The sequence below is a fragment of the Kwoniella dendrophila genome, chromosome 7 (genome assembly GCF_036810415.1).
Source record: "Kwoniella dendrophila CBS 6074 chromosome 7, complete sequence".
Classification (NCBI taxonomy): Eukaryota; Fungi; Basidiomycota; class Tremellomycetes; order Tremellales; family Cryptococcaceae; genus Kwoniella; species Kwoniella dendrophila.
In genome coordinates, this window is record NC_089482.1 from 983,171 (window position 1) to 1,009,524 (window position 26,354).

At 41.3% G+C, this 26,354-nt stretch overlaps 10 protein-coding genes across 10 annotated transcripts; 8 read left to right on the plus strand and 2 right to left on the minus strand.

The window, feature by feature from the left end:
• Positions 1-176: 176 nt before the first annotated feature.
• On the plus strand, positions 177-4,072 carry L201_005573 (uncharacterized protein; the record flags this gene model as incomplete). The annotated part of the gene is made up of 13 exons (XM_066221303.1): positions 177-293; positions 387-564; positions 632-1,541; positions 1,639-1,757; positions 1,825-2,030; positions 2,087-2,240; positions 2,343-2,540; positions 2,603-2,624; positions 2,692-2,748; positions 2,814-2,853; positions 2,919-3,101; positions 3,183-3,559; positions 3,652-4,072. 13 exons carry the CDS (start codon positions 177-179, stop codon positions 4,070-4,072), a joined length of 2,982 nt encoding a protein of 993 aa, XP_066077400.1.
• A 695-nt stretch (positions 4,073-4,767) lies between these two features.
• On the plus strand, positions 4,768-8,424 carry L201_005574 (uncharacterized protein; the record flags this gene model as incomplete). Its single annotated transcript, XM_066221304.1, has 13 exons — positions 4,768-4,887; positions 4,949-5,132; positions 5,199-6,069; positions 6,233-6,351; positions 6,452-6,657; positions 6,727-6,880; positions 6,983-7,180; positions 7,246-7,267; positions 7,332-7,388; positions 7,454-7,493; positions 7,560-7,742; positions 7,829-8,211; positions 8,283-8,424. 13 exons carry the CDS (start codon positions 4,768-4,770, stop codon positions 8,422-8,424), a joined length of 2,679 nt encoding a protein of 892 aa, XP_066077401.1.
• Positions 8,425-9,160: 736 nt separating this feature from the next.
• L201_005575 (uncharacterized protein) lies at positions 9,161-13,094 on the plus strand (the record flags this gene model as incomplete). The annotated part of the gene is made up of 13 exons (XM_066221305.1): positions 9,161-9,280; positions 9,336-9,516; positions 9,583-10,516; positions 10,657-10,775; positions 10,849-11,054; positions 11,120-11,273; positions 11,351-11,548; positions 11,600-11,621; positions 11,689-11,745; positions 11,816-11,855; positions 11,909-12,091; positions 12,170-12,546; positions 12,644-13,094. 13 exons carry the CDS (start codon positions 9,161-9,163, stop codon positions 13,092-13,094), a joined length of 3,042 nt encoding a protein of 1,013 aa, XP_066077402.1.
• A 351-nt stretch (positions 13,095-13,445) lies between these two features.
• On the minus strand, positions 13,446-15,004 carry L201_005576 (18S rRNA biogenesis protein RCL1; the record flags this gene model as incomplete). Its single annotated transcript, XM_066221306.1, has 6 exons — positions 13,446-13,578; positions 13,665-13,922; positions 13,984-14,109; positions 14,174-14,370; positions 14,525-14,703; positions 14,785-15,004. 6 exons carry the CDS (start codon positions 15,002-15,004, stop codon positions 13,446-13,448), a joined length of 1,113 nt encoding a protein of 370 aa, XP_066077403.1.
• A 501-nt stretch (positions 15,005-15,505) lies between these two features.
• Positions 15,506-16,335, plus strand: L201_005577 (uncharacterized protein; the record flags this gene model as incomplete). Its single annotated transcript, XM_066221307.1, has 4 exons — positions 15,506-15,687; positions 15,781-15,934; positions 16,087-16,186; positions 16,274-16,335. 4 exons carry the CDS (start codon positions 15,506-15,508, stop codon positions 16,333-16,335), a joined length of 498 nt encoding a protein of 165 aa, XP_066077404.1.
• Positions 16,336-17,672: 1,337 nt separating this feature from the next.
• On the plus strand, positions 17,673-18,089 carry L201_005578 (uncharacterized protein; the record flags this gene model as incomplete). Its single annotated transcript, XM_066221308.1, has 1 exon — positions 17,673-18,089. The coding sequence occupies one exon, from the start codon at positions 17,673-17,675 to the stop codon at positions 18,087-18,089; it is 417 nt and encodes a 138-aa protein (XP_066077405.1).
• Positions 18,090-18,165: 76 nt separating this feature from the next.
• Positions 18,166-19,854, plus strand: L201_005579 (uncharacterized protein; the record flags this gene model as incomplete). The annotated part of the gene is made up of 2 exons (XM_066221309.1): positions 18,166-19,125; positions 19,714-19,854. 2 exons carry the CDS (start codon positions 18,166-18,168, stop codon positions 19,852-19,854), a joined length of 1,101 nt encoding a protein of 366 aa, XP_066077406.1.
• An 87-nt stretch (positions 19,855-19,941) lies between these two features.
• Positions 19,942-20,941, minus strand: L201_005580 (uncharacterized protein; the record flags this gene model as incomplete). Its single annotated transcript, XM_066221310.1, has 4 exons — positions 19,942-20,226; positions 20,281-20,364; positions 20,407-20,641; positions 20,697-20,941. 4 exons carry the CDS (start codon positions 20,939-20,941, stop codon positions 19,942-19,944), a joined length of 849 nt encoding a protein of 282 aa, XP_066077407.1.
• A 370-nt stretch (positions 20,942-21,311) lies between these two features.
• L201_005581 (uncharacterized protein) lies at positions 21,312-23,768 on the plus strand (the record flags this gene model as incomplete). The annotated part of the gene is made up of 7 exons (XM_066221311.1): positions 21,312-21,539; positions 21,854-21,903; positions 22,000-22,033; positions 22,088-22,369; positions 22,423-23,546; positions 23,596-23,682; positions 23,735-23,768. The coding sequence occupies 7 exons, from the start codon at positions 21,312-21,314 to the stop codon at positions 23,766-23,768; spliced, it is 1,839 nt and encodes a 612-aa protein (XP_066077408.1).
• Positions 23,769-24,169: 401 nt separating this feature from the next.
• Positions 24,170-25,746, plus strand: L201_005582 (uncharacterized protein; the record flags this gene model as incomplete). The annotated part of the gene is made up of 11 exons (XM_066221312.1): positions 24,170-24,211; positions 24,264-24,282; positions 24,335-24,378; positions 24,531-24,574; positions 24,625-24,689; positions 24,753-24,911; positions 24,962-25,005; positions 25,058-25,156; positions 25,207-25,316; positions 25,372-25,539; positions 25,596-25,746. 11 exons carry the CDS (start codon positions 24,170-24,172, stop codon positions 25,744-25,746), a joined length of 945 nt encoding a protein of 314 aa, XP_066077409.1.
• Positions 25,747-26,354: the final 608 nt, after the last annotated feature.

The window sequence follows — 26,354 nt, forward strand, 5'->3', positions numbered from 1 at the left end:
TAGACATGTGGAAAGGAGGCTGAAGATTCCTATGCCGTAGGAGATCTCAAATTGGTATCTGAGGGGATGATAAGCTGTTCGTCACATATCAAATTTTCATGTTCTATCTTCATCCTAATTTGGCTTATATATTCAGAAGTGCTTGAAAGACTGACTCGTCTTAACTTGATCCAACAATGCCTTCGGTATTTCAGGCAGAAGTCAATTATTGCTTAACCACTTGCAACAATCTACCTCCATCACAAAATAACTGGGAATCCTCCACGAAAAAACGGTCATCCGGATTGAGTCTAGTGAGTAGCAGCTATAGTCATTATAGAACCTTTTTACACAGGATCACACATTTCAACTCACTGTGCTGATCACCTGGATATCCAAAATCATAGTTAAGACCAAAATCGACTCACGGTGGACCCGGAAGAAATGCTATCGTAATTCCTGAACCTATGATGAAACCTTTAGCATCTTATCCTATACCTCCTCCACCCTCTAAAATCAAGGGGGATGGTGAAGATGAAGATTGGAACAGTGATAAATTTGATACACAACGGGCGACTTTGCGACGTAAGTATTCTTTCAAAAGCCACTAAACGACCAAAAAAGCAGATTTTTGATATGTAGATGCTTCCAGATGCGCGATCTATCCCCCAACTGCCGCCGTTATCAACTATCAGAGAAGCTCAAAAACGAATTACGTCTTCATCCAGCAAATGGAGAAAAGGTGTGATTGTCATCCATGTACATGGAGATGGTGGATCTCAAGGTGGTGGCCTGACTATCTATGACAATGATGATATTGTATTTAGAAGAGTCATTAGACCTTTACCTACACTCAATTGGTCAAATGATGATATTCAAAGAATCGATCCTTCAGTATATGCTAAGCCTCACGTATTATCGCTCAATCTACCTGACATCGATCAAAATCCATACGATAGTAGAAAGTCAACATCTAGAGGTAGATCGTTGAGAGAGCAAGTGCCATCGATGAGTAGATTCGCTAGAAGACCCAGAGGATACACAGTAACTAAAGTCAATTCAAATATCACCACAGCAGACTCCATCTCTACAGAGGATTCAACCCAAACTACAAGTACCCAAGACTCTCCTGATTATAGTTCAGATCAACAACAATTTGAAAATGAAGAAATTTTAACGTCTGAAACGTCTCTGTCACTTCACAGTATCAGTCGAGATAGATCTTTGGACAAGGTTCTATTATTGGAATTCTATAGCGAAAAGGAGAAACATGAATGGTTTACTCTGTTCAGGTCTTTTGGTGGTACTCCTTTACCCAGGCTTAATCGAAGTCTTCACATCAAAATTTTAGATCTTCAAGAGAATGTGCCTTTCTCCAACTTGAATTTAGGAGGTAGCGGAAGTGGTAGTGGAAAATTGGGCGATGAAGATAGTACACTTGATCAATTGAGCTTAACATCAAAACCTGATACTCAAGCATCGGAAACAAAGGCAGCTTTTCTAGTGGAAAAAAGTGATCCAAAACCTGGATGGGCTATTAGAGAAAGACTGAAGGTCGAAATGTGAGGAAACACCCTTCCCTCAGCCTAGCCGTCAACTCAAAGCAGCAGTCCGCTTCTGGTATATATATGGTCTGAGCTAGTGAACATGCATGGCCAGCTACACCGATAAGCAAATGATAGGTCAAACAACCTGGGCTCAAGCCGAAGATCGGTCTCAAACCCCTTTCTGGGCCGAGGTTTTCAATTTTGAAAATATGAGGGATTTCTCCGCTTGCAGTAAGTTTTCTTCAATGCATATATCATATAGCTCAAAGTATAAGCTGATGTTGATTATGACAATCAGCACTAAGGATATCCAAACTGAAGTCAGGTAAAACGCCATATCACTTTGCTACAGTAGACTTGCCATTAGTACCTGGAATGATGAAAGCCAAAGATGAAAGATTCCCAATCATCTCCTCTGCTGGCCATATTATCGGTGAATTGCGTCTTGTTATTAACTTTAGAATTGTCAATGTGGTGGGAATGCAGCATTATCCCCTGCCAGAAGTGAGTAACTATACCGTGGTCGTTGCTGTAATGTACCACAGACTGACTGCTCTCAGGTTTTTCATGGTATGGGCGGAACGAAAACTATCTACTATATGATGTCCAAGGGATTACTTGATCAATGTATAGACTTGTTCACACGATTCAACTGGGCTTTGGGAACAACTTATAACAGATTAGTCGAGATGAGTGAGATTGAAGCCAAAGCTAGTGAGTAGAGAAACAGTGGGCTTTCCGTCCCTTGCGAATCCCAAAACCGGCATATTTTTGCGACAGTGGAATGCTGACATACGAATAACCACCACAATTTAGGTGGAGATACACTCTTCCGTGGAAATACACCTATGACCAGGTTGCTTGAAGCTACAATGAGACTGGTTTGTTTCGATTTCCTCAGGTTATCAATAGGCCCCACAATCAATTATATATTGGAACACGAGATTGAAGTGAGCAATGGGTATGGTAGAACTATGAACAAGCTTCTTAACGAGTGCTGGGAGAATATGTATGGTGAGTCAGATCAGTTGTCACTGCATCCGATACTGCGCTAATCACAAAATCCGACGACCCAGCACAAAGAGGTATTTTCCCAAAGTAAATAAGCTTTCCCCGTTATGTGTTTCGAGGGTCTAGCTGATGAACTTGTCCCTTCTCTTTTTAGCATTCTGCGACGAGTTTTTTCAGTGATGTTTAAGAATGTCAAGGAGAATCATAATGAGTGAGCTGAACGAAGTGAGAATGTTGCCATTTGTCTTTGCTAATTTGACGGGATATATAAACTAGGAGTAGATTGAGGTATAAAGCGGTATCTTCGTTCCTTTTCGTAAGTCAAAGTCCATTCTTCCATAAAATCAAATGCCACATCAACTGAGATACATACATATTCAGCTTCGTCTGATCGGTCCGGCTCTTATGAGACCAAACTTATTTGGCTTATCAAGAGGTCTTCCAAAAGGCTCAGTACAGAAAACATTAACCTTGATCGCTAAGATCTTCCATACCATGGCTTTCTTTACTTGGAATGACAGTGTCAGAGACCCAGAGCTAAGCCGATATACAACCTTTATCAGAGTCAGTGGAGTTATAGTCACAAATCTGCAGTCAGTTCTCGAACAACATGCTGATGTCTGATTGACGAACAAAAATTGTCAGAACCACGAAGATGGCATGGTAGATTATCTTTCATCCTTTGCTACGCCCTTGGATGACTTTCAATGCAAACCTGAGCCGCCAACAAATATCGCTGAATTTTTAGGTACAAGACTACCATTGTTGCCACCTGAATATGGCCAAGGAGTACCTATGTTAACGGTTGCTGGCCCTGTTGAGGTAGATGCAGATGCAGCTGTATTCTATGAGCTGTTGTATCAAAGAAGAAAGGCAAAAGTTGGTGGAGCAGAGATGACACAAGAAGATGGTGTTGTTGCCGGAGAAGAGGAAGAGATGGTACATTTAATCAGAACAATGGATCAATTTATAAGTGGTATCCATCTTGCCAGCTATGAACATATAATGGGAGACAATAGCAGGTCAGTAACATCTCCTCCATATTCACAGAAGCTGTATCCTATCTTGCACCCGGAGGCTGTCCATAGAAGCTGATTTTTTGGCTTTAAAATAGTTCAATTTTATCCGATCCTCGAGAAGCAGAAATGATGAGAGAGAAAGAAAAGGAAATAGAAAGGCAATTAAGACCTATAACACCAAGACCATCATTACAAATTGACGTTACTTCAGCTCAACGCGATCGAAATTCCGATCTTTCGAAAGTGAAATCGAATTTGCCAAACAACCGCAATGATTTAGCAAAGAGAAACGTATCGAATCCTGGTTCATCTTCTTGTGCGTCAAAAACTCAAAATGAAGGATTAAAACCTAATGGAGTTTCAAAATGGTTGAATTTCGGCTGGATGAGTCCGACCATCAGACCAGCCGAATGGAACAATAATAATGGTCAACCACCAAGATCTATACAAAGTAGAACTCAACATCAAGCTGATTATGGCTATGTTCATGGTGATAACCCTGTTGAGCTTGATTAAGAATCGATGAAATATGAATTGTCCGGTAGTAATTTTGTTATACATGTGAATATTATCCTCATTGTTTCCCCTGCTGTGTATATCTATGAAACTTGCATAGTGGAACATTACCAGTAATCTAAATCTGGGAAAAGCTAATAAATCTTAATCAAGCGTGCTAAGGACGTCCAGGGTAAATTATAACAGAAGGAACATTCCGTAAAATACGGTGGAGGTGGTCCGTGCGAATAAAGAAGCTAAGAACAATTAAAATGGGATAATGCAAACAACTGTCGGTTTCATCCTTCTCGCCTTCTCTTCTCTTCTCCTCTCCTACTCGAACATCGTTTTTACCCTTCTACCACTAGAATTCTATTTCAAGATGATCCATGCGTTATTTGTAGTATCATCTTTGGTAGAACAGCCGCTAAAAGATTAAAGCAAAGTCCGAAACAACTTAAGCTAGATTCCTGCGGTTTAAGGAGATCTCATTCGAAAAATGTGAGTTGTTTAATTTTGGTTCGGTCATTTTAGAGAAAAGTTGTGTTCCAGGAGGGAGCATACTACAATGCTGGACTTCGCAAAGTCATCAATTCGTATATATATATATATAAGATCTCATGATAACACCTCTTGATCATGCAAATATATCTATTTTAACATTTCCTATAACGATTTCTTATTTGAGCTTGAATCTAAGTGGATCCATACTAAAAATGCCTTCAGTTTTTCAAGCTGAGATCAACTATTGCTTAACTACCTACAACAATCTGCCGTCTACTCGAAATGATTGGGAAAACCAAGACAAGAAGCGTTCGGCTCTTCCACTATCATTTGTAAGTGATTCTGACTCGATTTTATATGGACCTACCCAATTTTAACTGTTTACTGGAATAGGTACAATTGAAATCTAAATTCACCAATAGTGGAAAACGCAATACAATAGTATCACCTGAACCTTTGGTGAAACCTTTCTCCTCGTATCCTATACCACCCCCACCTGTACCTTCACAAAAAAATAACGAAAAAGATGAAGGATCTGATGGCGATAGGTCCGACACTCAAAGAGCAACACTGAGGCGTGAGTAGATGACTACCGATTGTCAAAGCAATTTTGACGTTAATTATTGACTTTGAATATTAACAGACGCGCGATCAATTCCACAATTACCGCCTTTAACCGTGACAAGAGAACCGCAAAGTAGAACGACCACAACTCCATCAAATAAATGGAGGAGAGGAGTTATTGTCATCCATGTTCATGGTGATGGTGGAAGTCAAGGTGGTGGATTAAATATATATGATAATGATGAAATCATCTTCAAGCAAGTTTTAAGACCTATTCCAGAGATAAATTGGTTGAACGATGATATTCAAAGAATTGATCCTTCAGTATACTCAAAACCTCATGTGTTATCTCTTCATTTACCAGAAATTGATAAAGTGGATAATCGGAAATCGTTTTCAGCTGGAAGCTCTCCTTTCAAATCACAAGCTTCGACTCTTGGTAAATCTGGTAGGAGATCGAGAGGTTATACAATAACGAAGAATCAATTGGCCAATTCAAACGATACAAACAATGCAACTTCGCCGATTCCACAAGATTTAAATGATATTACTGATGAAGACACCGAAGAGAATATAACTTTACAAACAACATCTTCACGGTTAGGTAATAGAAAAGAATCTTTGATGGATCAAGTCTTGCTGATGGAATTTCTTACTGAAAAGGAGAATCACGAATGGTTTGTATTACTTAGATCATTTGGTGGTACACCTTTACCAAGATTACATAGAAGGTTGGACATCAAAGTATTGGATTTGCAGGAAAATATACCATTCTCGAATCTAAACATTAACAATGGTAATGGAAGTAGTGCACTAGGTGAAGATAGCACTATGGATCAAATGAGTTCCAGATCTCAACAACCTCAAAGTGCTACAAAGGTTTCATTTGCAGCTGATAAAGTTGATTTCAAAACTGGTTGGTCTACCAGAGATAAACTGAAAATTGAAATGTGAGTCAACCATCATTAAGGAAGGAAAGCTTTCGTATATATTGCGTCATCCCTATGTCTCAGAGTAGCTGTTCAACAATCCCTACATAATTCATGAATTCACATTCAACTCGCACTTCGTATCATTTTGCCATGCGTGAAGCTGATCATCTCTTCAAATTAGATACACCGACAAGCTAATGATAGGGCAGACTTCGTGGACACACGCTGAAGATCGATCTGAAACACCAATTTGGGCTGAAGTTTTCAAATATGAGAATTTACGGGATTTCTCAACTTGCAGTGAGTTCACCAAAATCTTTTAGTTAAAAGCCGTCTTCTTTCGACTTCTGTAGCTGTATTTCGATTTGAGAGCTAAAAGCTGACATGATTGGGTCTACAGAACTCAAAATACATAAATTCAAGTCAGGCAAACCATCTGTTCACTTCGCTACAGTATTTTTACCGTTAGTACCTAGTATGTCGAAGTCCAAAGACGAGAGATTTCCAATTATATCGTTAGGTGGTAGTGTTATTGGGGAACTACGACTCAATGTAATTTACACCGTTGTTAGCATAATAGGACTACAGCACTATGAATTGCCAGAAGTAAGTTTCCATGTTTCGCGTGCATACTGATCGTGAGCCTGAGAGGTTGAGCTAATTACTCTTTCTTAGATATTCAGAGATTTTGGTGGTACAAGGATTACTTACTATATCACCGCGAAAGGACTACTTGATCAATGTGTAGACATGTTTACAAGATTCTTTTGGGCTTTAGGCTATCTTTACACAAGGATAACAGAGATGTGTGAAATCGAAGCGAAAGCAAGTGAGTTACTCCGCTTCCTGATCAGGATGTGTGATGAAGACTGGTCAACTATCGTTGAAATCGCAAAGCTAACCGTTAAGACGTACCTTGCGCACCTTTTAGATGGCGATGTCTTATTTCGCTCAAATAGTCCGCTCACTCGTTTGATGGAAGCTACAATGAGGCTAGTATGTTTCGACTTCCTGAGCCTTTCGATTGGCCCAACGATAAACAATATACTGGACAACGAGATAGCATTGAACAATGAGAACACCAAAGGGGTTAATAAGCTGCTTGAAGTGTGTTGGAATGATATGTATAGTGAGTCTAGTCAATGTCAGGTGGAAACGGTATAGTATATAACTCATTGACGATTTCTCTTGTAGCCCATCGTGGAGTCTTTCCTAAGTGAGCCATTCTCATTTGTCACCAGAGTATTCACGTTGCTAATTAGAGATGTTGATTTTATCAGCGTTCTTCGAGGGATTTTTGCATCGCTTTTCAAAGACGTAAAAGGGAATCACGAAGAGTAAGCATATTGTATGGTTGCATCAGCACAAAGGTCTACAACTGATTCCGAGCCATCGAACTCAGACGACGGTTATGGTACAAAGCTATCTCTTCGTTTATCTTTGTAAGTTGTGTACCCACTAGACTGGTCTGTGGGCATCGTAGTTTACTACTGACATACATGAGTTAGCTTCGACTGATCGGACCAGCACTCATGAGGCCAAACTTATTCGGACTTGCAAGAGGCTTGCCCAAACCTTCTGTACAGAAGACTTTGACCTTGATTGCAAAGATATTCCACTCAATGGCATTTTTCACTTCTAATGATTTAAACAAAGACCCAGAATTAGCGAGATTTTCAGGATTTATCAAGGTATGTTCATCACGCTCTTCCTTCTTTACGGCTTCGAATTGTTCTAGCTAATGAATTCATTTTTATTAAAAATCCATTTTGCACAGAACAATAACGATGCAATGATCGACTATTTAGCATCTTTCGCAACACCATTAGATGATTTCCAATTAAAAGCTGAACAACCATCTAAAATAGCAGAATTCTTGAATACAAGATTACCTCTTTTACCATTAGAACTATCACAGGGCATACCAATGTTATCCGTTTTAATTCCTGTTGAGATTGATGCTGATGCCGCAGTCTTCTATGGTCTCATATACCAAAGAAGAAAAGCCAAAGTCGGTGGTGCGGAAATGACACAAGAAGATGGTGTGGCCAAAGGTGAAGAGGAATCAATGATTGATTTGATTAGAGCAACGGACATACTTGTCAGTACAATCCATAATGCTACTATATCGGAAACCAATGACTTAGTGGACAATAGCAGGTAAGTTAATCCGCAGGTTCCTTACAGTGTCAGTTCTCGAATTTACTTGGGCTAATTACGATTCTCGCCAGTTCTATCCTATCAGACCCCAGAGAGGCAGAATTGCTGAAAGAGAAAAGACAAAATCGAACAACCACACCAAGACCTTCAATGCAAATTGAAGCCTATTCTGCTCAACATGATCGGAGCCTAAAGTCTCCAATAGTACAATGATAAAATTGGTTATCAAGAACAAACTCTTGGATTTGATAGACAATGCCATAGAATCGATCTCAAAAACGAGAGCTAAGTGGGCATACATATCACATTGGGACCATAGCCTCGGAATAGTCCTCAATATCCAGCATCTACAGCTAGGAATTCGACACATTATGGCAATATCTATATCGTATCATTTTCCAGTACGATACCTATGGTGAAATAGAATGAAACTGGTCGGATGTATATGTGCATTCGATCAATCAATTTTGATTGTTTGGCACGATGCGCGACTGATTTCAGGAATACAGTAGAACAACCATTGCCGCTCTACACCAAAATAGCTCCGTTAATGGAGATGAAGGTGGTCCAAGCGCTGATAAGGAGTGTTAGAAAGGACCTTTATCGGTGCCGTATGATTGAATGAAACTGACTAGGTCCCTCCTTGTCGCACTGACCCCCCTTTTCCTATACATCATTAGTTACGGTTCACCAATTAAAGAGTATGGGAGATATAAGGTACCGTCACCCCTACAAGGTCATAGCGACATCTGTTACAACGTAAAACCCAATAATCCAACAATCAGCTGATACAAGTATACAAGTTGACTTAATTGCTGATTGCTCAACATGATAAAGTTCATGTAATTTAATTATAACATCAAATTTTTAATCTGACCTTTTTCTCAAATTTGCAGGTTCACCTTTTTAATCTTCTTTTTTGGCGAAACCATCATCGATACCCAAAAATATGCCTTCAGTCTTTCAAGCTGAAATCAACTATTGCTTGACTACATATGACGCTTTACCACCCACTCAAAATGATTGGGAAACTTCCAAGAAAAAGCGGGCATCTTCCGCCTTGTCATTGGTAAGTGAACTTTTTGTATATTCAAAGGATTGTAGCTGACATTCGCTTTGAACAGTTGCAATTAAGACCTAAATCATCTAGTGGAGGTAGTCGAAATGCTTTTATTGCACCTGAATCTACAGTAAAACCTTTAGCTTCATATCCTATACCACCTCCGCCATCCTTTGACAGCAATGGGAAAGAATCGGTTCAATGGGATGGAGATGGATTTGATACACAGCGAGCAACCTTGAGACGTAAGTGTGATTATTACTATCTAACTCACCTGACTGATCCAGCATGCTAATGGAATTTCATATTAGACGCACGGTCTATCCCTCAACTACCTCCATTGAGTGGAACCAGAGAATCACAAAAAAGGACAGGTACATTAACAAATAAATGGAGAAGAGCTGTTATAGTTATTCATTTGCACGGTGATGGTGGTCAGCAAGGTGGTGGATTAACCATTTACGATAACGATGAAATTGCTTTTAGACAAGTATTAAGACCAATCCCAGAAATTAATTGGTTAAATGATGATGTACAAAAAGTTGATCCATCAGTGTATGCTAAACCACATGTCTTGTCATTGCATCTATCAGAATATTTAGCTATAGAAGGAAGAGTCAATAATAATGATAATAGTCGAAAATCAATATCTACAGGTAGTAGACCTCTAAAATCACAAAATTCGACTTTTAGTAAATTTGGTAAGAGAGCAAGAGGTTATACTGTAACTACCAAAACTGAACAACTCGGTAATAGTAAGATCAAGCCTATAGAAGATCAATCAAACTTGAATTTGGATACAGATGCTGTCGATTATGATAACGAAGAAAACATAATCCTAGATTCATCAACGTCAGCTAGTCCAATGCCGTCAAGAGAAAGGGATTCGTCTTCAGATAAGATTCTATTATTAGAATTTTTGACTGAAAAAGAAAAATTTGAATGGTTTGTGTTACTTAGATCATTTGGTGGAACACTTCTACCTAGATTACATAGAAGGTTAGAAATTAAAGTCCTAGATTTACAAGAAAATATACCATTCTCAAATCTTAGTTTAAATGGTTACGGTCAAGTAAATAGTAAACCAGGTGAAGTTGGATCATTCGATCAACTGAGTATAAGATCAAAAAGTGAATATAGTAATCATAATCATAACATTTCCAGTACAAAAGTTTCTTTTTTACAAGATAAGAATAATGATTATAAACCTGGTTGGGCTGCTAAAGATAAATTAAAAGTCGAAATGTAAGTGTAAAATGCTTTTATGTTGTTTTTATTTTGTTTTTTGTTTGGTCCGCAAGTGATCATACGTCTGCCTTTTGATCTATTACGGCTTGTCTTCTTGCAGACTTCCACATGCTGATCATGAATCTATCCCGTCCTAGATATACCGACAAGATCATGATCGGTCAAACAACTTGGGCGCAAGCGGAAGAACGATCAGAATCTCCATTTTGGGCTGAAGTGTTCAATTTCGAGAATATGCGAGAGTTCTCCACCTGTAGTGAGTTGTCGAATGTCCCAGCTAAACTTCAGATAGGTTCTGTATTGGATGCTGACACCTATATTGAACACAGGACTGAAGATATACAAGTTACGATCAGGTAAAACGCCACAACACTTTGCTACAGTGAATCTACCTTTAGTTTCAGCTATGCTCAAAGTGAAAGATGAGAGATATCCGATCATTTCTTTGACTGGTCAAGTCATTGGAGAGATACGTCTCAATATCATCTATAGATCTGTCAATATTATAGGAGGTGAAAACTATACATTACCTGAAGTGAGCTTTGTTTGTTTGATGGAACATCCGGAATCAAGGATGTTTTACTGATTGAAGGATGCTAGGTATACTATGGACGGGGTGGCAACCAAATCACCTACTACTTGATGGCGAAAGGATTGCTCGATCAATGTGTAGATATGTACACAAGGTTTTACTGGGCTCTAGGTCTCATCTTTCCCAGAATAACAGAAATGAGTCAGATTGAAGCCAAAGTTAGTAAGTGTTTAGCTCGAGCTATATATACCACGGAGCACCGATTCAATGGATATAATGTCACTAATCATTGTGTTTAGGCGGAGATGTGCTCTTCCGCAGTAATACACCATTGACTCGACTCTTAGAGGCGACAATGAGGTTGATTTGCTCCGACTTTTTGAGATTATCAATCGGACCAACTATAAATTACATTCTCGAAAATGAAATTGAAGTGCATAATGAGAGCACAAAGAGTATGAACAAACTCTTGGATGATTGTTGGAACGATATGTACAGTGAGTATTAATGTCGGTCGTATGTACATGAACTGATTGTTTGCCGCACAGCTCAAAGGGGAGTGTTTCCAAAGTAAGTAGCAACAACATGTTTCTGTTTGTAGCTACATGAATCTAACATGATTACATTACTTCTCCAGCGTTCTTAGAAAAATCTTTGCAACTCTCTTCAAGGAGGTCAAGGAAAATCACGCCGAGTAAGTCACCCTATTGATCCCTATTGATGCCTGGCAGCTACCTTTGAACTTACATATAGCTGCGTCGCAGACGGACTATGTGGTATAAATCTGTATCTTCCTTCCTTTTCGTAAGTGAACTGAACATTCACACTAGAATGCTCACTGACGCTCATATTTTTAGCTCCGACTTATCGGTCCAGCCCTCATGAGACCGAATCTATTTGGTCTTTCCAGAGGTTTACCTAAAAGTTCAGTTCAGAAAACCTTGACCTTGATAGCCAAGATCTTTCATTCAACAGCTTTCTTCACCATAAGTGATACCATCAAAGATCCAGAAATAGCTAGGTTCTCGTCATTTATCAGAGTAAGTGTTTTAGTTTCGTTCGCAGTCGTTTACTATTGAGCTATATCTCATGAAGCTGATCACATACACTGTAACTAGAACAACAACGACACAATGATCGATTATTTAGCGTCATTTGCAACACCTTTAGACGATTTTCAAGCTAAACCTGCGCCTCCATCAAACATTGCTGAATTCCTTAAAGTCAGAGTTCCTTTATTACCACCAGAAATTGCACAAGGTGTACCTATGTTGACTGATTTGATCCCTGTCGAGATTGATGCGGATGCAGCAGTCTTTTATGAATTATTATACCAAAGGAGAAAGGCCAAAGTTGGAGGGGCAGAAATGACTAGAGAAGATGGTGTAGTTCCTGGTGAAGAAGAAGAAATGATTGATTTATGTAGAACCATGGATGTTTTTGTTAGTGGTATTCATAACAAAAGTCATGAACATGAATTGGGGGATAATAGCAGGTAAGTTGCGAAAGGTGGTAGTCGGATAATCACCCCTGAATCCCTTCTTGGCTCTGTTGCACATAAGGTCAGCTAACCTTCAGTTTTGATCAATTAGTTCTATCCTCTCGTACCCCAGAGAAGCAGCATATTTCCAAGAGAAGGGGAAAGAAAAAGAACGAGAAGCTAAATTAAGTGCACCTCGAGCATCATTACAAATCGATATCAATTCTGCTCAACGTGATAGAAAATCGGATCTACTTTCAGTTAGACCGAATTCCCATATAAACTTGACTGAGGAACATGCAGAGACTCTAGATTTTGTCAAGATGAGCAAACAAGGTAAGAGGATAGTTTCAACTTCTTCGTCATCCAACATTCCAACATCTTCATCTAGCAAAGATAGTAGTGGAGGAGGTCTAAGACCAGGAAATGTAGTGAGACTATTGGGATTAGGTTGGATGAGTCCAACCTATAGGCCTTCTGAATGGGGACCATCTGACATGTCATCAAATCAACATCAATCGTATCATGGGTATGTACATGGTGATAATCCTGAAACAAAATGATCTTTTCGTAGTTGATGGCAGTCGATAAGTCGAAAATGGGTCGTAACATGAAGAAGAGGAGAATAGAATATACGGAATGAATATGGAATGGTTGGATTCGGCTACGGGAAGGGATGTTTGACGCTCGACTATTATCGGTGTAAAAGCTTAAACTAACACGGACTGCCACAATTGAAAATAATGGAACCAGAATAATATGTCAAGATTAGTAAATTGATTTAGTGAATTTTTGTATATAATCATATTTCTTCCCTTTACCCAATTATTATACAATATGCATAAGGTATACGACCTACTTGAAACTGTCCAAAAAGAAACAAAGCCATACCGTTCGGATGTAGCTTTCCAAACCTATGCCATTGACTTATTGACGTTACTATAACCAATACCGATACAACTAACATCGACTTCACCTGTTTTCTTATCTTCGACTAATTTATATTTGGTTCCGAAAAATGATAACATGTCGCGGTAAAATTGTATACTGATCGATTAAACATGGTAAGATTAGCTTGTGATCAGTATATTATGATGCTGGCGATTGTTATCGAAAACAACGTTTCAACTCACGTGTGTGAAGTTAGGGGACCCATTTTAACTTTGGACACATCTTCTTTACCTAGAGCCATCAATAAAGAAATTAACCATTGATGTTTAGAATCTATGCAGCCCCCTTCTTTGATTTCTTCTAACAGTAGTCTTGTTGCATTTAATGCGATTTCCTCTGGGGTTTGAGGCTTATCAGGATTGGGTATTGACAAGGTTTCTGATGAATGAATTGAAGATGTTGTTGATTGGGATACTAGCGTTAATCCATATCCAGGTGATCTATGACCACGTCAGAATGATTACTTATCGTGAAAAATAATCAACAAGTGTGATAACTCACTTTCCAGAATCTTCACCTTTGTATACATCCGTTATCAGATATATATCAGGTATATATCTATTTAAGATTGAACGAGCAGATTCAACCATTCTGTTTGCGAATTGAGGTGATACTCTCGTCGAGTAACTGTACAAATGAAGTATCAATATGATTTGCCCAATGTCTTCGATACACATAAATCTGAACTCACGCTACACCTCTAATCTTCTTTATTTTACCTTTTTCCAAAAATTGTATAGTTTTCAACGTTCGAACAACAGGACATTTGAAGACAGCTTGACCACCTCCTAAAGGTGCTGAACCTCTTTTCTTGATCTGTAATTCTAATCCATCTGTCACACCGAATAAATGTAAATGCGGTAAAGTGACTGTTCTGATCATATCAACCTATTAAACATCAATCACAGTTTTTGTCAGTAAAACCTCATTGTACCATGCGGTGAAGATCCAGTAAACGCAAAGTCTAGAGGTTAAAGTTTGTAAGAGGTGATACAGGGATTATGGTGATCTGTGAATGGATACGACTGTTGGTGACACTTACAGACATATCTCTACCTTCTTCACCAGTTACACCGTACAAATTTATCTCGAAAGGCTTTTTACAGAATGGTGCTAAAGGTATTAACAATTCTAGATAATAACCTATTGATCTACCGATATGACAAGTATGTGTATAATTTCCACCAGGTAAGAGACCAGGATGGAACAAGAAGGATGTACCTGTCAAACGAAAATATCGAATGATTTAGCTAGCTGCCTAAAAACTAACAAACATTTTAGAAGTGAAAGAAGGATAATCACCTGTAACAGAAATTTCTATTGTACTACCATTTGTTACTTTCTCCGCTAACCTCAGTAGATTGATTTCATAATCGCGCAGACCAACTTGTACATCATCTGACCTTATTCCATCTACTCTGATTGATTTACCCGATAATATCGAGAGTAAAATCCTTTGACGTAAATGTCGATGTGTGGTAAATCGTAAAATATCCCTTGAAGGTCCCGCTTGAGTTGTCATTTTTTGATATACAATGTGACCTGCGTATATCCGAGGTGTATGCGACTGATATATAAGCTGATAGTGAAGAATATGCGACAAAAGTTATGTCCTACAATCTCAATCAAGCTGAAGAATATGCTGAAATTTCATGATATTTGCTTTTCACCTGCAAGTGCAAAAAGTCAACAAAAATCATCCAAGCTGAAATATTATCGAAGAACCTCCACTCTGCTACAACAGTTACGTAACACGCATTATAGGGGTAGCCTAATTAAATCAGCGAATTGATATGACGTTTGACGCGTGTATCATATACTAGTGTACATGTAATATCCCCGACGCGTATCGATTAATGATTAATATACAATTAAGATATTGCTCCGTTCGGTGGAGTATAACCAGCCTCTCTCAATACCCTCATTCTCTCATATAACTAACTGTACTTTTCCTTCCTTCTTTCTTCCTTTTTCTATTAACTAAACTTACCTACCAAATCCAACCAGAACAGAGTTGATCGCAATGTCCGAACAAGAAGCTAAAGCATTGGAAACAGCTCCCGGAGCTGAAGAGGCCAAAACAGTAGAATCATCAACTGAAACTCCAACTGAAGCTGCCAAAGAAGCTACAACAACAGAATCAGCTGAAGTTGGAGAAAAGAGAAAAGCACAGGATTTACCTGAAGGTGAAGAAACTGATAAAAAGTGAATATTTTGTTTTGACCTCTCAACATGCGCCAAACAAACAAGATCTATACCTTTTATGCTGATATCCACTTTTCTTTCCTCTCGCAACAGAGCCAAAACAGAAAACGCCCCAGCCGATAAAGGTAAAGGCAAATCAACTGAAGAACCTGCTGAAGAAGAGGAGGAAGAAGATGATGAAGATGATGAGGATGATACACCTATTGTAACTGGAAAGAGAAACCGAACGAAAGTTGATTACTCCAAAGTAAGTCTCCTTCCTCGAGGCAGATCGCGTTGGAATGGATGAGGTCAAAAAGCATAATGGAAATTTCCCTATCTCCTGGTAGCATTCAATGGAGATATATACGAGCCCAAGAGTGCAATGGTTAACTTAGCTAACTTGAATGATTGTCATAGCCCGAAGCATGGAAGAATGCCGATCTCGATCCAAATGCAGCTGACGAAGACGAAGACGACGAAGAAGTTGATGCTCCTGAATCACCTGATGATGATGAGGGTAAGTTGATCGATGTCACTCGACTCTCTTCAATAATCCCTTGAATGCTATGGGTCTCGCTAACAGGAATCTGTTCTCATGTCATAGAAGCTGGTGACGATGAAGAAGCTGCCGAGGAAGAAGAGGAAGACGATGATGAAGAAAAATAGATCGTCCTCCTAGGTGTTCCCAAGTATTCCTAGCGGAGATCCACCAAGTAACAAGTATTAGTCCAGAAGTAAATAAGAAGAAGTGCATGTGAAGAAGGAACTTAAAAAGTGTCACGAGTAGATTTAATTGGTTATCTGTCTCAAAAACGATCAAAATCATTTCCGGGTATTTAGTATCAAGAAAGTAAGAAACAAATAAATAAGTACATAATCAACTGTGCATCAGTGATATACTCGTCCTATATTCATGCATCATAGTAAACAACCATTGATAAGACATTACTTTTCAACCGCATCGCGTGAACAGCTAAGGTACCTTGCAGTTCTTCTTGTATAACTAGTTCGATAACTCTAAATAAACACTCCTTGATTTCAGCACTGACACAAGTTAAGATACCTTTGGTAAGCTCTCATCTTGCATATCCATAGAATCTCCTGCTTCTTGATTGGAGACTTCTAAACTGGGCAAATATGTATCACGCGAAAGCTTATAGTGCTTATAATGCTGATAATGCTGTATTATGGGCTAAATCGCAAACTCCTCTACGGTCCCCACCCGATCATTCGAAAGATAATAGTATCAGACTGTTGCTTAAGTATGAATGGTGTGCTGAACTACACGTATCAACAGTGAACGAGACAGGTGAAGAGCAGAAAAGACAAGCGAATCGTGATGAACCTCTCTATTTGACGTGATCAGTAGAAGTATATATTCTGCTAATGGGTTATTATGTTACTTAGTAACTCCTGTTTGACAGGCCATGCATGTTATTCGCTTAATAGATATCATCTGTACCACCGTGAAGGCAAATAGTTTCTCATACGGTAAATTGAATTGAGACTTATCAACATAATATGATTAAAGGAAATTGCATTCCAACCTTCTCGGCTCACAACCTTGTGAAACGCGTCTTTGTTGCACGATAATTACCAGCAAAATTGGTTCCTTTGATTGCAGGTAATCTTCATCTTCTTTGATCATCTCGTATGGTCACAGCTAACACTCAGAATCTCTTTATGAGCCATATTCTGTCTGTGCTATGAATTATGCATCTACCTGCATTCCTATGCATTCTGTTTGTCGTTCTCTGTTCGTGATTTAACCTTACCCTTTACAATTCGGTGCCAGATCAAGCGCCAAGGTGGAGACAAAACGTCACACGCACAGATCCGCTTTTCAACCGCTAAACCACTAGAACTAAAGTTGAGACTTATCTTGAATCATCTCTCTTCAAATCTCTTCATTCTTCCATATTATCCATTTCACGTTCTTGTCAATTCCATCAACAGTCCCTTTCATCTTACCGTTTCTTGCATTTCGACTGCACTTGGACAATATGGCATCAGCACCGGTCGCACCGATACGACAACCTCGAGGACCTTCTGCCAACTCGTTTGGTGCTCCTGCACCGCCTTCACACGATGGTCCTCCAGCACCCGATAGCGAGTCACTGTTACGACGGGCCAACACTGTTTCGACTACCCGACACCAACCTTCTCTATCTATCTCGACCAATTCAGCTGCATCGTCTGCATTCCACGGATCAAGGATGAGATCAGGTCCTAACAGGTTCAGAAGTGGTAGTCTTTCATCTGGAACATCAGAAGGAGGATTAGTACGAAAGGGGAGTGGACGAGAAGTTAGGACTGAGGAAGTCCTGCTGGAGACAGAAGATGATCAGGCATCCAATTGGGGCAAAGGATTGAGCAGACAAAGCTCGCTCCCGTCTAGAAGAGGTAAGTTTCTACTATAATTAATATCGCTGACAGACAGTTGGCGTTCGACGAAACGAAACACCACCTGAGATGCCCAAACCCATCATGACCAGTATGGCACCACCGCCCCGACCTCCAAGACGAGTATCTCAAGACCCCACTTCCCCCAACCATGCTCCATCTCATTCACTTTCATCCCTTGCCATGTTCAACCGTGTCTCTCTCCCTATCCAACCTGTTGAAGAACAAGCAACCGTTTCACGAACTCAAAGTCTTCGAGCTCAAGCAAAACATCCCGAGAACGGTGGTCTTGGTCGAAGTTCTAGTCTCAAAAACTCCAATCGACCTACAATGCAGCCATTATCCACTTCAACAACTCAGTCACCACCAACCCCACCACCCGTCTCATCGACCGCCGCTTTCCCACCGTTCCAGCTATTTCCTGTCGACAACACGCCCGGTGCGGATCTCAAACGTCATCAAAGTTTGACGCAAGGATACGGCTCGTCTACTCGAGTTCGAGACCGATTAGAGAAGAGTCCAGCTGTGTTGACACTAGAACAGCGAGAGAAACGCAAAGAACCCGATCATCCACCCATCAGTCCCATTGTACCCAGTGTGTGGTCACCTGGAATTCCCACGCAAGACGATGGATGGAATCGGGCAGCATCTCAACAGCTTCAAAACGCTTTCGATGCGATGAATCTTGGTCGAAGAATGATGAATCCTCTCGAAACAGACATTCTGCGACACCCTCAATCCGCCCACCCTGCCGATGAACCCAGCTGGGTCACGAGTCTTGTTGGAGCAGATCCAGCACCTAGAAATTTCGATACATACAGACACCCTACCCCTCGTGGATTTGACCAATTCGTACCACCATATTTGCAACAGCCTATGCAACCGTTCCATCTTGGTGCACCATTCAATCCCGCCTACCCTTCACCACCCAACACCGCCATGCAACATCAAGACCGAGACGTGATTGAGTTGGCCAGACAAAAAGGTTTGAATCCCGCTACCTACAATTGCCGACCTCAAGCAGCAAGATTCTTTGTCATCAAGTCTTACACCGTGAGTCTACTACAGTTTGTACGCTCGCTGACATTTGTAGGAGGAGGACGTGCAAAAATCACTCAAACACGAGATTTGGTCATCCACCGTATTAGGTAACAAACGACTCGACAATGCGTTCCGAGAGTCCAACGAAACCGGCCCTATCTACCTATTCTTCTCTGTAAACGGGTCAAGACATTTCTGTGGTGTTGCTGAGATGCTTACCCCGTGAGTCACTTATGTTGATGACCAGCGCTGATATGTAGAGTCGATGAAACCACCAACTCGACGGTCTGGGCTCAAGATAAATGGAAAGGGATCTTCAAAGTAAAATGGATCTTTGTCCGAGATGTCCCTTCACAGTGAGTCCACAGTCAACATAATTGCGCTAATCCAGCAGAGCCCTTCGACATATCCGATTGACCAACACAACGGAAAAGAAGCCTATCACCAACTCCCGTGATACGCAAGAATTACCTCATGAAGCGGGATGTGAAGTTTTACAGATCTTCCTGGACCACCAAAACAAGTCGAAAACCAGTTTGCTGCAAGACTTTGCCTACTACGAGGTGAGTTACTTTTTCGTTGTTCAACGCTGACAGCTAGCGACTATCTGCCAATCGGAATGTTCCCCAACCCATGGCCTCTCAACCCATGCCGCCAATGCCACCTATGCAGATGCAGATGCCAATGCAAATGCCTCATTCGGTTCCTCCCGTCCCACCTATTCCTGCACGATTTCGATAAATATAATCTTAATGTCTTATGATGAAAATGCGAATATGTAGCTTGTTACGAATGTAATGCATGTGTATACTGTATAGTTCTAGACGTTTATGATGTTGCCTTCTCTCCTGCCTTTTGACCATCCTTCACTCGCCAAGCTTTCCACCCATGCACCGTCCCTCTGACTTTTTCATCTCCAGGATCCTCCTCAAACATCGCACCTGCCCATTCTTCCACCACCTTCTCGTACACCCATCCGCCATCAGACTCTGCCAACCGAGGGAAAAATGCATTGTCTTCTTTCACCAAATGAGGTCGATGAGAGGTGAAGAACACTAACACACAGCCATCAGGAGATGTTGTAGCATTAACCGTTTTGATCAGAGCGTCATGCTAAATATCAGCCTAGCTCCTATTAGCTCGACTCACCTGTGAATGGTTAAAGACCAAATCACTGAGGATGAGTGTATCATATCCCTTATCTTCCGTTCTAGCCATAAGATGTTTGACATCGTGTCCCCAAAGGTGACCCTATACAAGCTTCAGCGTAAGTCTTATGATGACCCGACTTACCACGACGTCTACGCTGCTTCTCAGATTTCCAGGAACGTTTGTATCCACATTAAACCTCATATTCTCCACCAAGTCTGTATCTGGGTAATCCGTAATCACCACTTGTTTTGCTCCGGCAATAGCACAAGCTATAGAAGGTAGAGCAGCACCAGCTCCTAGCTCTAAGACCGATCGATCTTTCACCAGTCCAGGATTTTTTAGTAGAAAAGTTGTAAAGATACGAGCTGTGTTCCAACTATACCACGTTAACTTAGCATATCACGATGCCGACTTACAGATGATGACCCCACAGCGGATGACTCCCCACTAGTCGCAGTACCAATTGTCTGCCTCTATTGTCCTCATCCTCTACAGTTAGATCAATATCGGAGGGTATTTCATAGGTTGAAAAAGAGTATGGCGCTGGTAAAGGTGACTCGGGTTCAGGTAGTAGATCGTCGAGACCGTAAAAATCGTCGTCTGCTGATATGGGCGATGCGGATCTGCGTGTTGATGGCTCACCAAGATTCTCTGTATCCGAGTGGTCACGGAGCATCCTGTAAGAGAGATATGGTCTACAAAGTCATCCACAAAATGATTAGAATAATCAGAGTTTCTCAGTCAAGATATAACTTATCTTAAGACTAAGGTTATGACAAGCAATGAGCAGAGAAGCAACGTTTCAACTTTTTTTACCCGGCTATTGTCCGGTCACCACGTGGCCAACCTCATTGCCCAGAAAGACGTCAGCATCACTTAATCCTATTTAAAGTGCTAAGATTATCCTGTCTGTCCATGTATTTCGATAAGTGTCACCTTTATCTGTCTCATGGTTATCGTCGTTAACGACTAAAGCGTTCAAAAAACGAATTATTCTATGCGTCAAACATATGGGAACTCCCTAATCTCGAAGATATATACCCAAAATGCCCATGCTAAGCGCGATGGGCACACGCCTGTCCCATCTCCTTCACCAAGTCATCTTCTCATTACCTTCGCCTGGCAACGCCACCACTACCACTACCCGTCACTCACACGATAAAAGCGATCTAGAAGAGCTATTCGAGGAACCGGGAGAAGGTAGAGCATTGGCTGGAGGTGTTGGACCGCTTAGCTTCGTTGGATCTGGCTATGGCATACTGCTCGTCATCATGGTGAGTTTCAAATCTTTGATTTCAAGCTAATCCTTTCTAGGCAATTCTTCTCAACCGTATACACCATATAGTCCAAAGACCACGTCCTCCACCACCACCTCTTCCACATCCACCCCGCCGTGGCCTCAAGCGAATTGGTCATATAATATCTCAAATGTTAACCCATCATTCGACGCCGAGATATATCAGACTTCCTGGTATCTTTGCGCTTACACGAGCTTGGGTCATTTTTACGGTTGTTTTGCTGCAAGTTGCCAATCTCTGGCCTAAACTCAACAGCAATAGCTTATATGGCAAACCCATCAACCGAATAGGATACTGGGTTGAAAGTATGGAAATGGAAAAAGTCTGTTGGCAAGTCTTTGTTAGTGTGTGCACGGGTTTAGCTTGCGGAGGCTTAGCAAACGGATTGGACAGATCGTAAGTGAAGTATTCAGACGATCACGCTGACATGTTCAAGGCGAAGAAGGGATGTCGGTGCCAGCTTCAACCTGGTAAGTTCTTCTAAAATCAGCTTGAGGTGTTTGAGCTTATCATTATCCTTATAGTTCGGCTATTCTTTCCTATTGCATCTGTACTCTTCTCCCCTTACCCATCATCATCCGACCGGATCCAACACACGCGGACGACCTGACGTCCATGCGCTATTCCAACTATGGCTCGGTCTGACCGAACTCGCCTGGTTGCAAGCTGTCGAGCTCTCGTCCTCCTTACGAGATAACCTGCTCTTGCCAACCGGTGTCTGTGGATCTCTCGGCTTGATCCATTTCGTATACGCCTTGTCAACCGCACCGCTCAAATTCCCTAGTTTCACGTTTCTGACCCATCTGGTGAGTCTCTCAGGAGTCATATAGGTACGCAAGTGCTGATGATGATGATTCAGATGGCTCTGCTCCTCTCCATTGTTATCACATTCACCGTCATGCTCAAAGCGACCACTTTCCTGTTCACATACGGGTATATCCCCTCCTTGGTCAGCTTACTTCCCCACGAAGGAGTCATTCCCAATACACACGACGATTTTGGTGTCACTCTCCTGAAGATCGGAACAGCTTGTATCGAAGCTACCCAGTATTCTGGTTTACGAAACGAACTCGTCACTGTAGAGGAGCACCGAGCACCTTGGATCGAAATGACCACGACTGGAAGCGATGTTCACAAGACATTTGTAACTGGCGTCAATGGATTCGACATGGAAATCACCAACATCGAGGTTTCCGAATTAGCCAATCCGCAAGGAGAAAGTATTTACTGGAAAGAACAGAAAGCGTTCTGGCGAGCTTGTAGTAAAAGTATCAAGGCTTTGGTATGGGGAGCTATTTTGGCGACACCCGTTGGTAGAAAATCAGTCGAGCTGGTCAAGAAGACCTGGTTAAAGAGGTGGTGGTACGGACCAAGGCATTGGAGAGTTTGGAGACGAGAAGCTTGGAGAGAACCGCCTTTGGCGATAGCTCGAAGACGGCTTGCCCGACGTGTGAACGATGTTCAAGCCTTACGAGAGGAGCGAGAAGCAAGGCGGTTACGTTGGGCTCGGGAGGCGACACCTCAAGCTGCCTCTTCCAGTGTCGACATTCTACATCATGACAACGAAGCTGTAGCATACAACCGATTCCTCCTCGGTCAGGTAGAACTTGAAGACGACGACGAAGAGTGGGAAGACGATGCCAGCTCTACATCCAGTCATCAAAGTGGTGACAGCGATATGGAAGAACAAGCTCTGTATCAGGACCTAGTCGCTCATCAAGGCGACGAAGATGAAGATATTCAACCTGTTCTTCTTGCCCACCTCACTTCACGATATTCTACTCCACTCACCAGACGACGATATGCAGCGTTACTTACGAATGGTTCGCCTACTCCACCTCAAAGTATAGGATTGCAGGAGATTGTTCATGATAGAAGGTTGTTGTCAGCTCATCGTCCAGTCGACGAAGAAGACGACGAAAGACGAAGAGCGTGCGTCGTCTGTATGACCCAGATGAGAGATACTATTCTCTGGCCATGCAGGTGAGTTGACCTTTCTTGACTAGAGAGTGCATCTGCTGACTCATACTAGATGTCTCGCCTTGTGTAACGACTGCCGAGAAAGTTTAGCATCTCGACTATCAGCTCAAGATCATATGTGTCCTTGCTGCCGACGAAAGTGAGTTTGTGCCTGTTTGCAAAAGAATAGCGCTGATGTTGGTTGTTCATAGGGTTGATGGATACAGTCGTATATATATCCCATGAGTATATAGATGACGGTAGTTTCTTTTCATCATTGTATACGACTTGATCAATTCATTTATGCATATTTTCTTCCAACATTATTACATGAATGGTGTAGTTTGGTAGATGAAGGTACCTTGAGCTTAGTAACAGCCTTAAGCATCGGCTATGGGACACGAGATCATAACCGGTATTTTATTGTATCTACACTTTCAAGATGTTGACGTTGAATCACTCCTTCGGTGTATTCAGTTCCATTCGATACATCTATATAATATATATATGTATGTACATTGAGGGATCAGGTATCATAGCTATTACAGCCTAAGTATAGAATCAACTACCATTCTGAATAGATCGGCATAATTCCTTCCACTAGATACTGAATCAACATATACTAGGAGTAATAACAATTGAGGAACATGCCTATAGCGACTGAATTAACACGTCTCTTAGGGATAAAAGTGAGTTTTTCCGATCGCAGAAAGTTTATTATTCTGCTGATGTCGATGTCAGTATCCTATAGTTCAAGGTGGTAAGCTTGAGGTACTGTCACCGCATGAACCCTACTAAGTTAGAACGCTCAGGTATGCAATGGGTCGGAACCCCACCTTTGGCCGCCGCTGTTGCTGTATCAGGGGCCTTGGGTATGCTCACTGCTCTAACACAGCCTAGTCCAGATGCATTGAGAGAAGCTATTCGAGATACAAAAAGGCGTATAGGAGATAACAAAGGAAGATTCGTAAGTAATTTGAGTGTATGATTTTGCTGATCTGGAAAAAGGGTGTAAACATTACGTTACTACCGTCGATAAACCCACCTGATTAGTGAGTTGAGGTGGATATATTGAATGTACTTACTAACGTCATGATTACAGCGCTGGATACGCTCGTGCCGCTTTGGAGGAAGGAGTGGATATATTTGAAACAGCAGGAAATAATCGTGAGTAATGGTTTTTGTCCTGTTCTTGATTAAGGTAATGCTCACCTCTTATTCGTAAAATAGCAAAACCCCTCATCGAATTTATCAAATCATACAGACCACCAGGGTCTGATTCCGAGGCGATACCCAAGAGATTTATCATACACAAATGCGTCACCGTAAAACATGCTCTTTCCGGTCAAAAAATGGGAGTTGACGTATTAAGTATTGACGGTTTCGAATGTAAGTTATAATATACCCTCCTCACTGATTCAAGCTGATTGCCTTGGTAGGCGCCGGTCATCCTGGTGAAGACGATATCGGGGGTCTAGTATTGGTAAGTACTCTAAGCATGGTTTTTTTGGTTCTAACCATTGACATAAATATAGCTTGCCAGGGCCGCGAACGAACTATCGATACCTTATATTGCATCTGGAGGTTTTGCCAATGGCCGTGGACTGGCTTCTGCTTTGGCACTTGGCGCAGCGGTAAGCCAGTTGATTATGGTAAATATTGGAGTGGCTGATCTCTATCTCAGGGCGTCAACATGGGAACCCGATTTATGTGTACAGTAGAATCACCCATTCACCAAAAAATCAAAGAGAAGATCGTCGAGTCGACGGAAAAGGACACAATCCATATCTTCCGGTAGGTTTCCCATTCTTCTGTTCAGGATAGAAGATTTAGCTGATATCGTACAAAGAACTCTGCGTAATACTGCTCGAGTTTACCGAAATGCCGTATCAACCGAGGTAGTAAGGTTGGAGAGGAGACCGGGAGGAGCCAAATTTGAAGATTTGCGTGAGCTGGTAGCCGGTGCCAGAGGTAAAAAAGTATATGAGACGGGTGATTACGATGCTGGAATCTGGTCGTAAGTACGATGTCCTGTCAGAACAGAAGCAAATAATTGACGCTTTCGAACTGCAGCGCTGGTATCGCTGTCGGGCTCATCAATGATATCCCTACTTGCCATGACCTCGTCAGAACTATCGACAAAGACGCGTCCGCTACGATTAGGAAAATGAACAGCATGATCGTTAACGACGAACAGGAGGAGACTGTCCGAGCAAAGTTGTAGATTGCATTCCTCTCTGAAAAGATCTGTGTACTTGAGGCGAGATCAAAATCCTGGCGTTCGAATGTAATATGTATATATTGCTGTATTACTATATATTTTTCATGTAAATTGCTTACAAGAGCAAGAAGAACCAGCATGGTCCGTGCGTCGATGCGATCAAGTCACACCATCAACGTGTCGTGGTACATCTGCCACAAGCATTTACCCCAGATCGAGACGTTGACTCTATCCTCCTTCTTACACTAACATCTTCATTTACTTTGATTTCTTGATCGAGTCAAGAATATAACATCCTCCGAAATCTTAATCATTCATCTTGAAGCTTGACCATTGTATTTTGAGTTGAGAAGTTGTCAGGAAAGATAAACTACACATCCGGCTCCCTGTAAGTCATTTCCACCAATCTCGAAAATACAATGGCTGATCCGCAATACGATGTCAAAGTAATAAGGCGAAAAAACCTTGCAAGCGACTTTATCGAGATACACAAATACCTAGACGGCTCTTCAGTTATCTTGCCCCATTGCCGTTGACGCAAGGAGAAATCGATAGATACACAGAAACGAGTTGCTCCGATACCAACGGTCATTCGTCTAATCAGTCAGCAC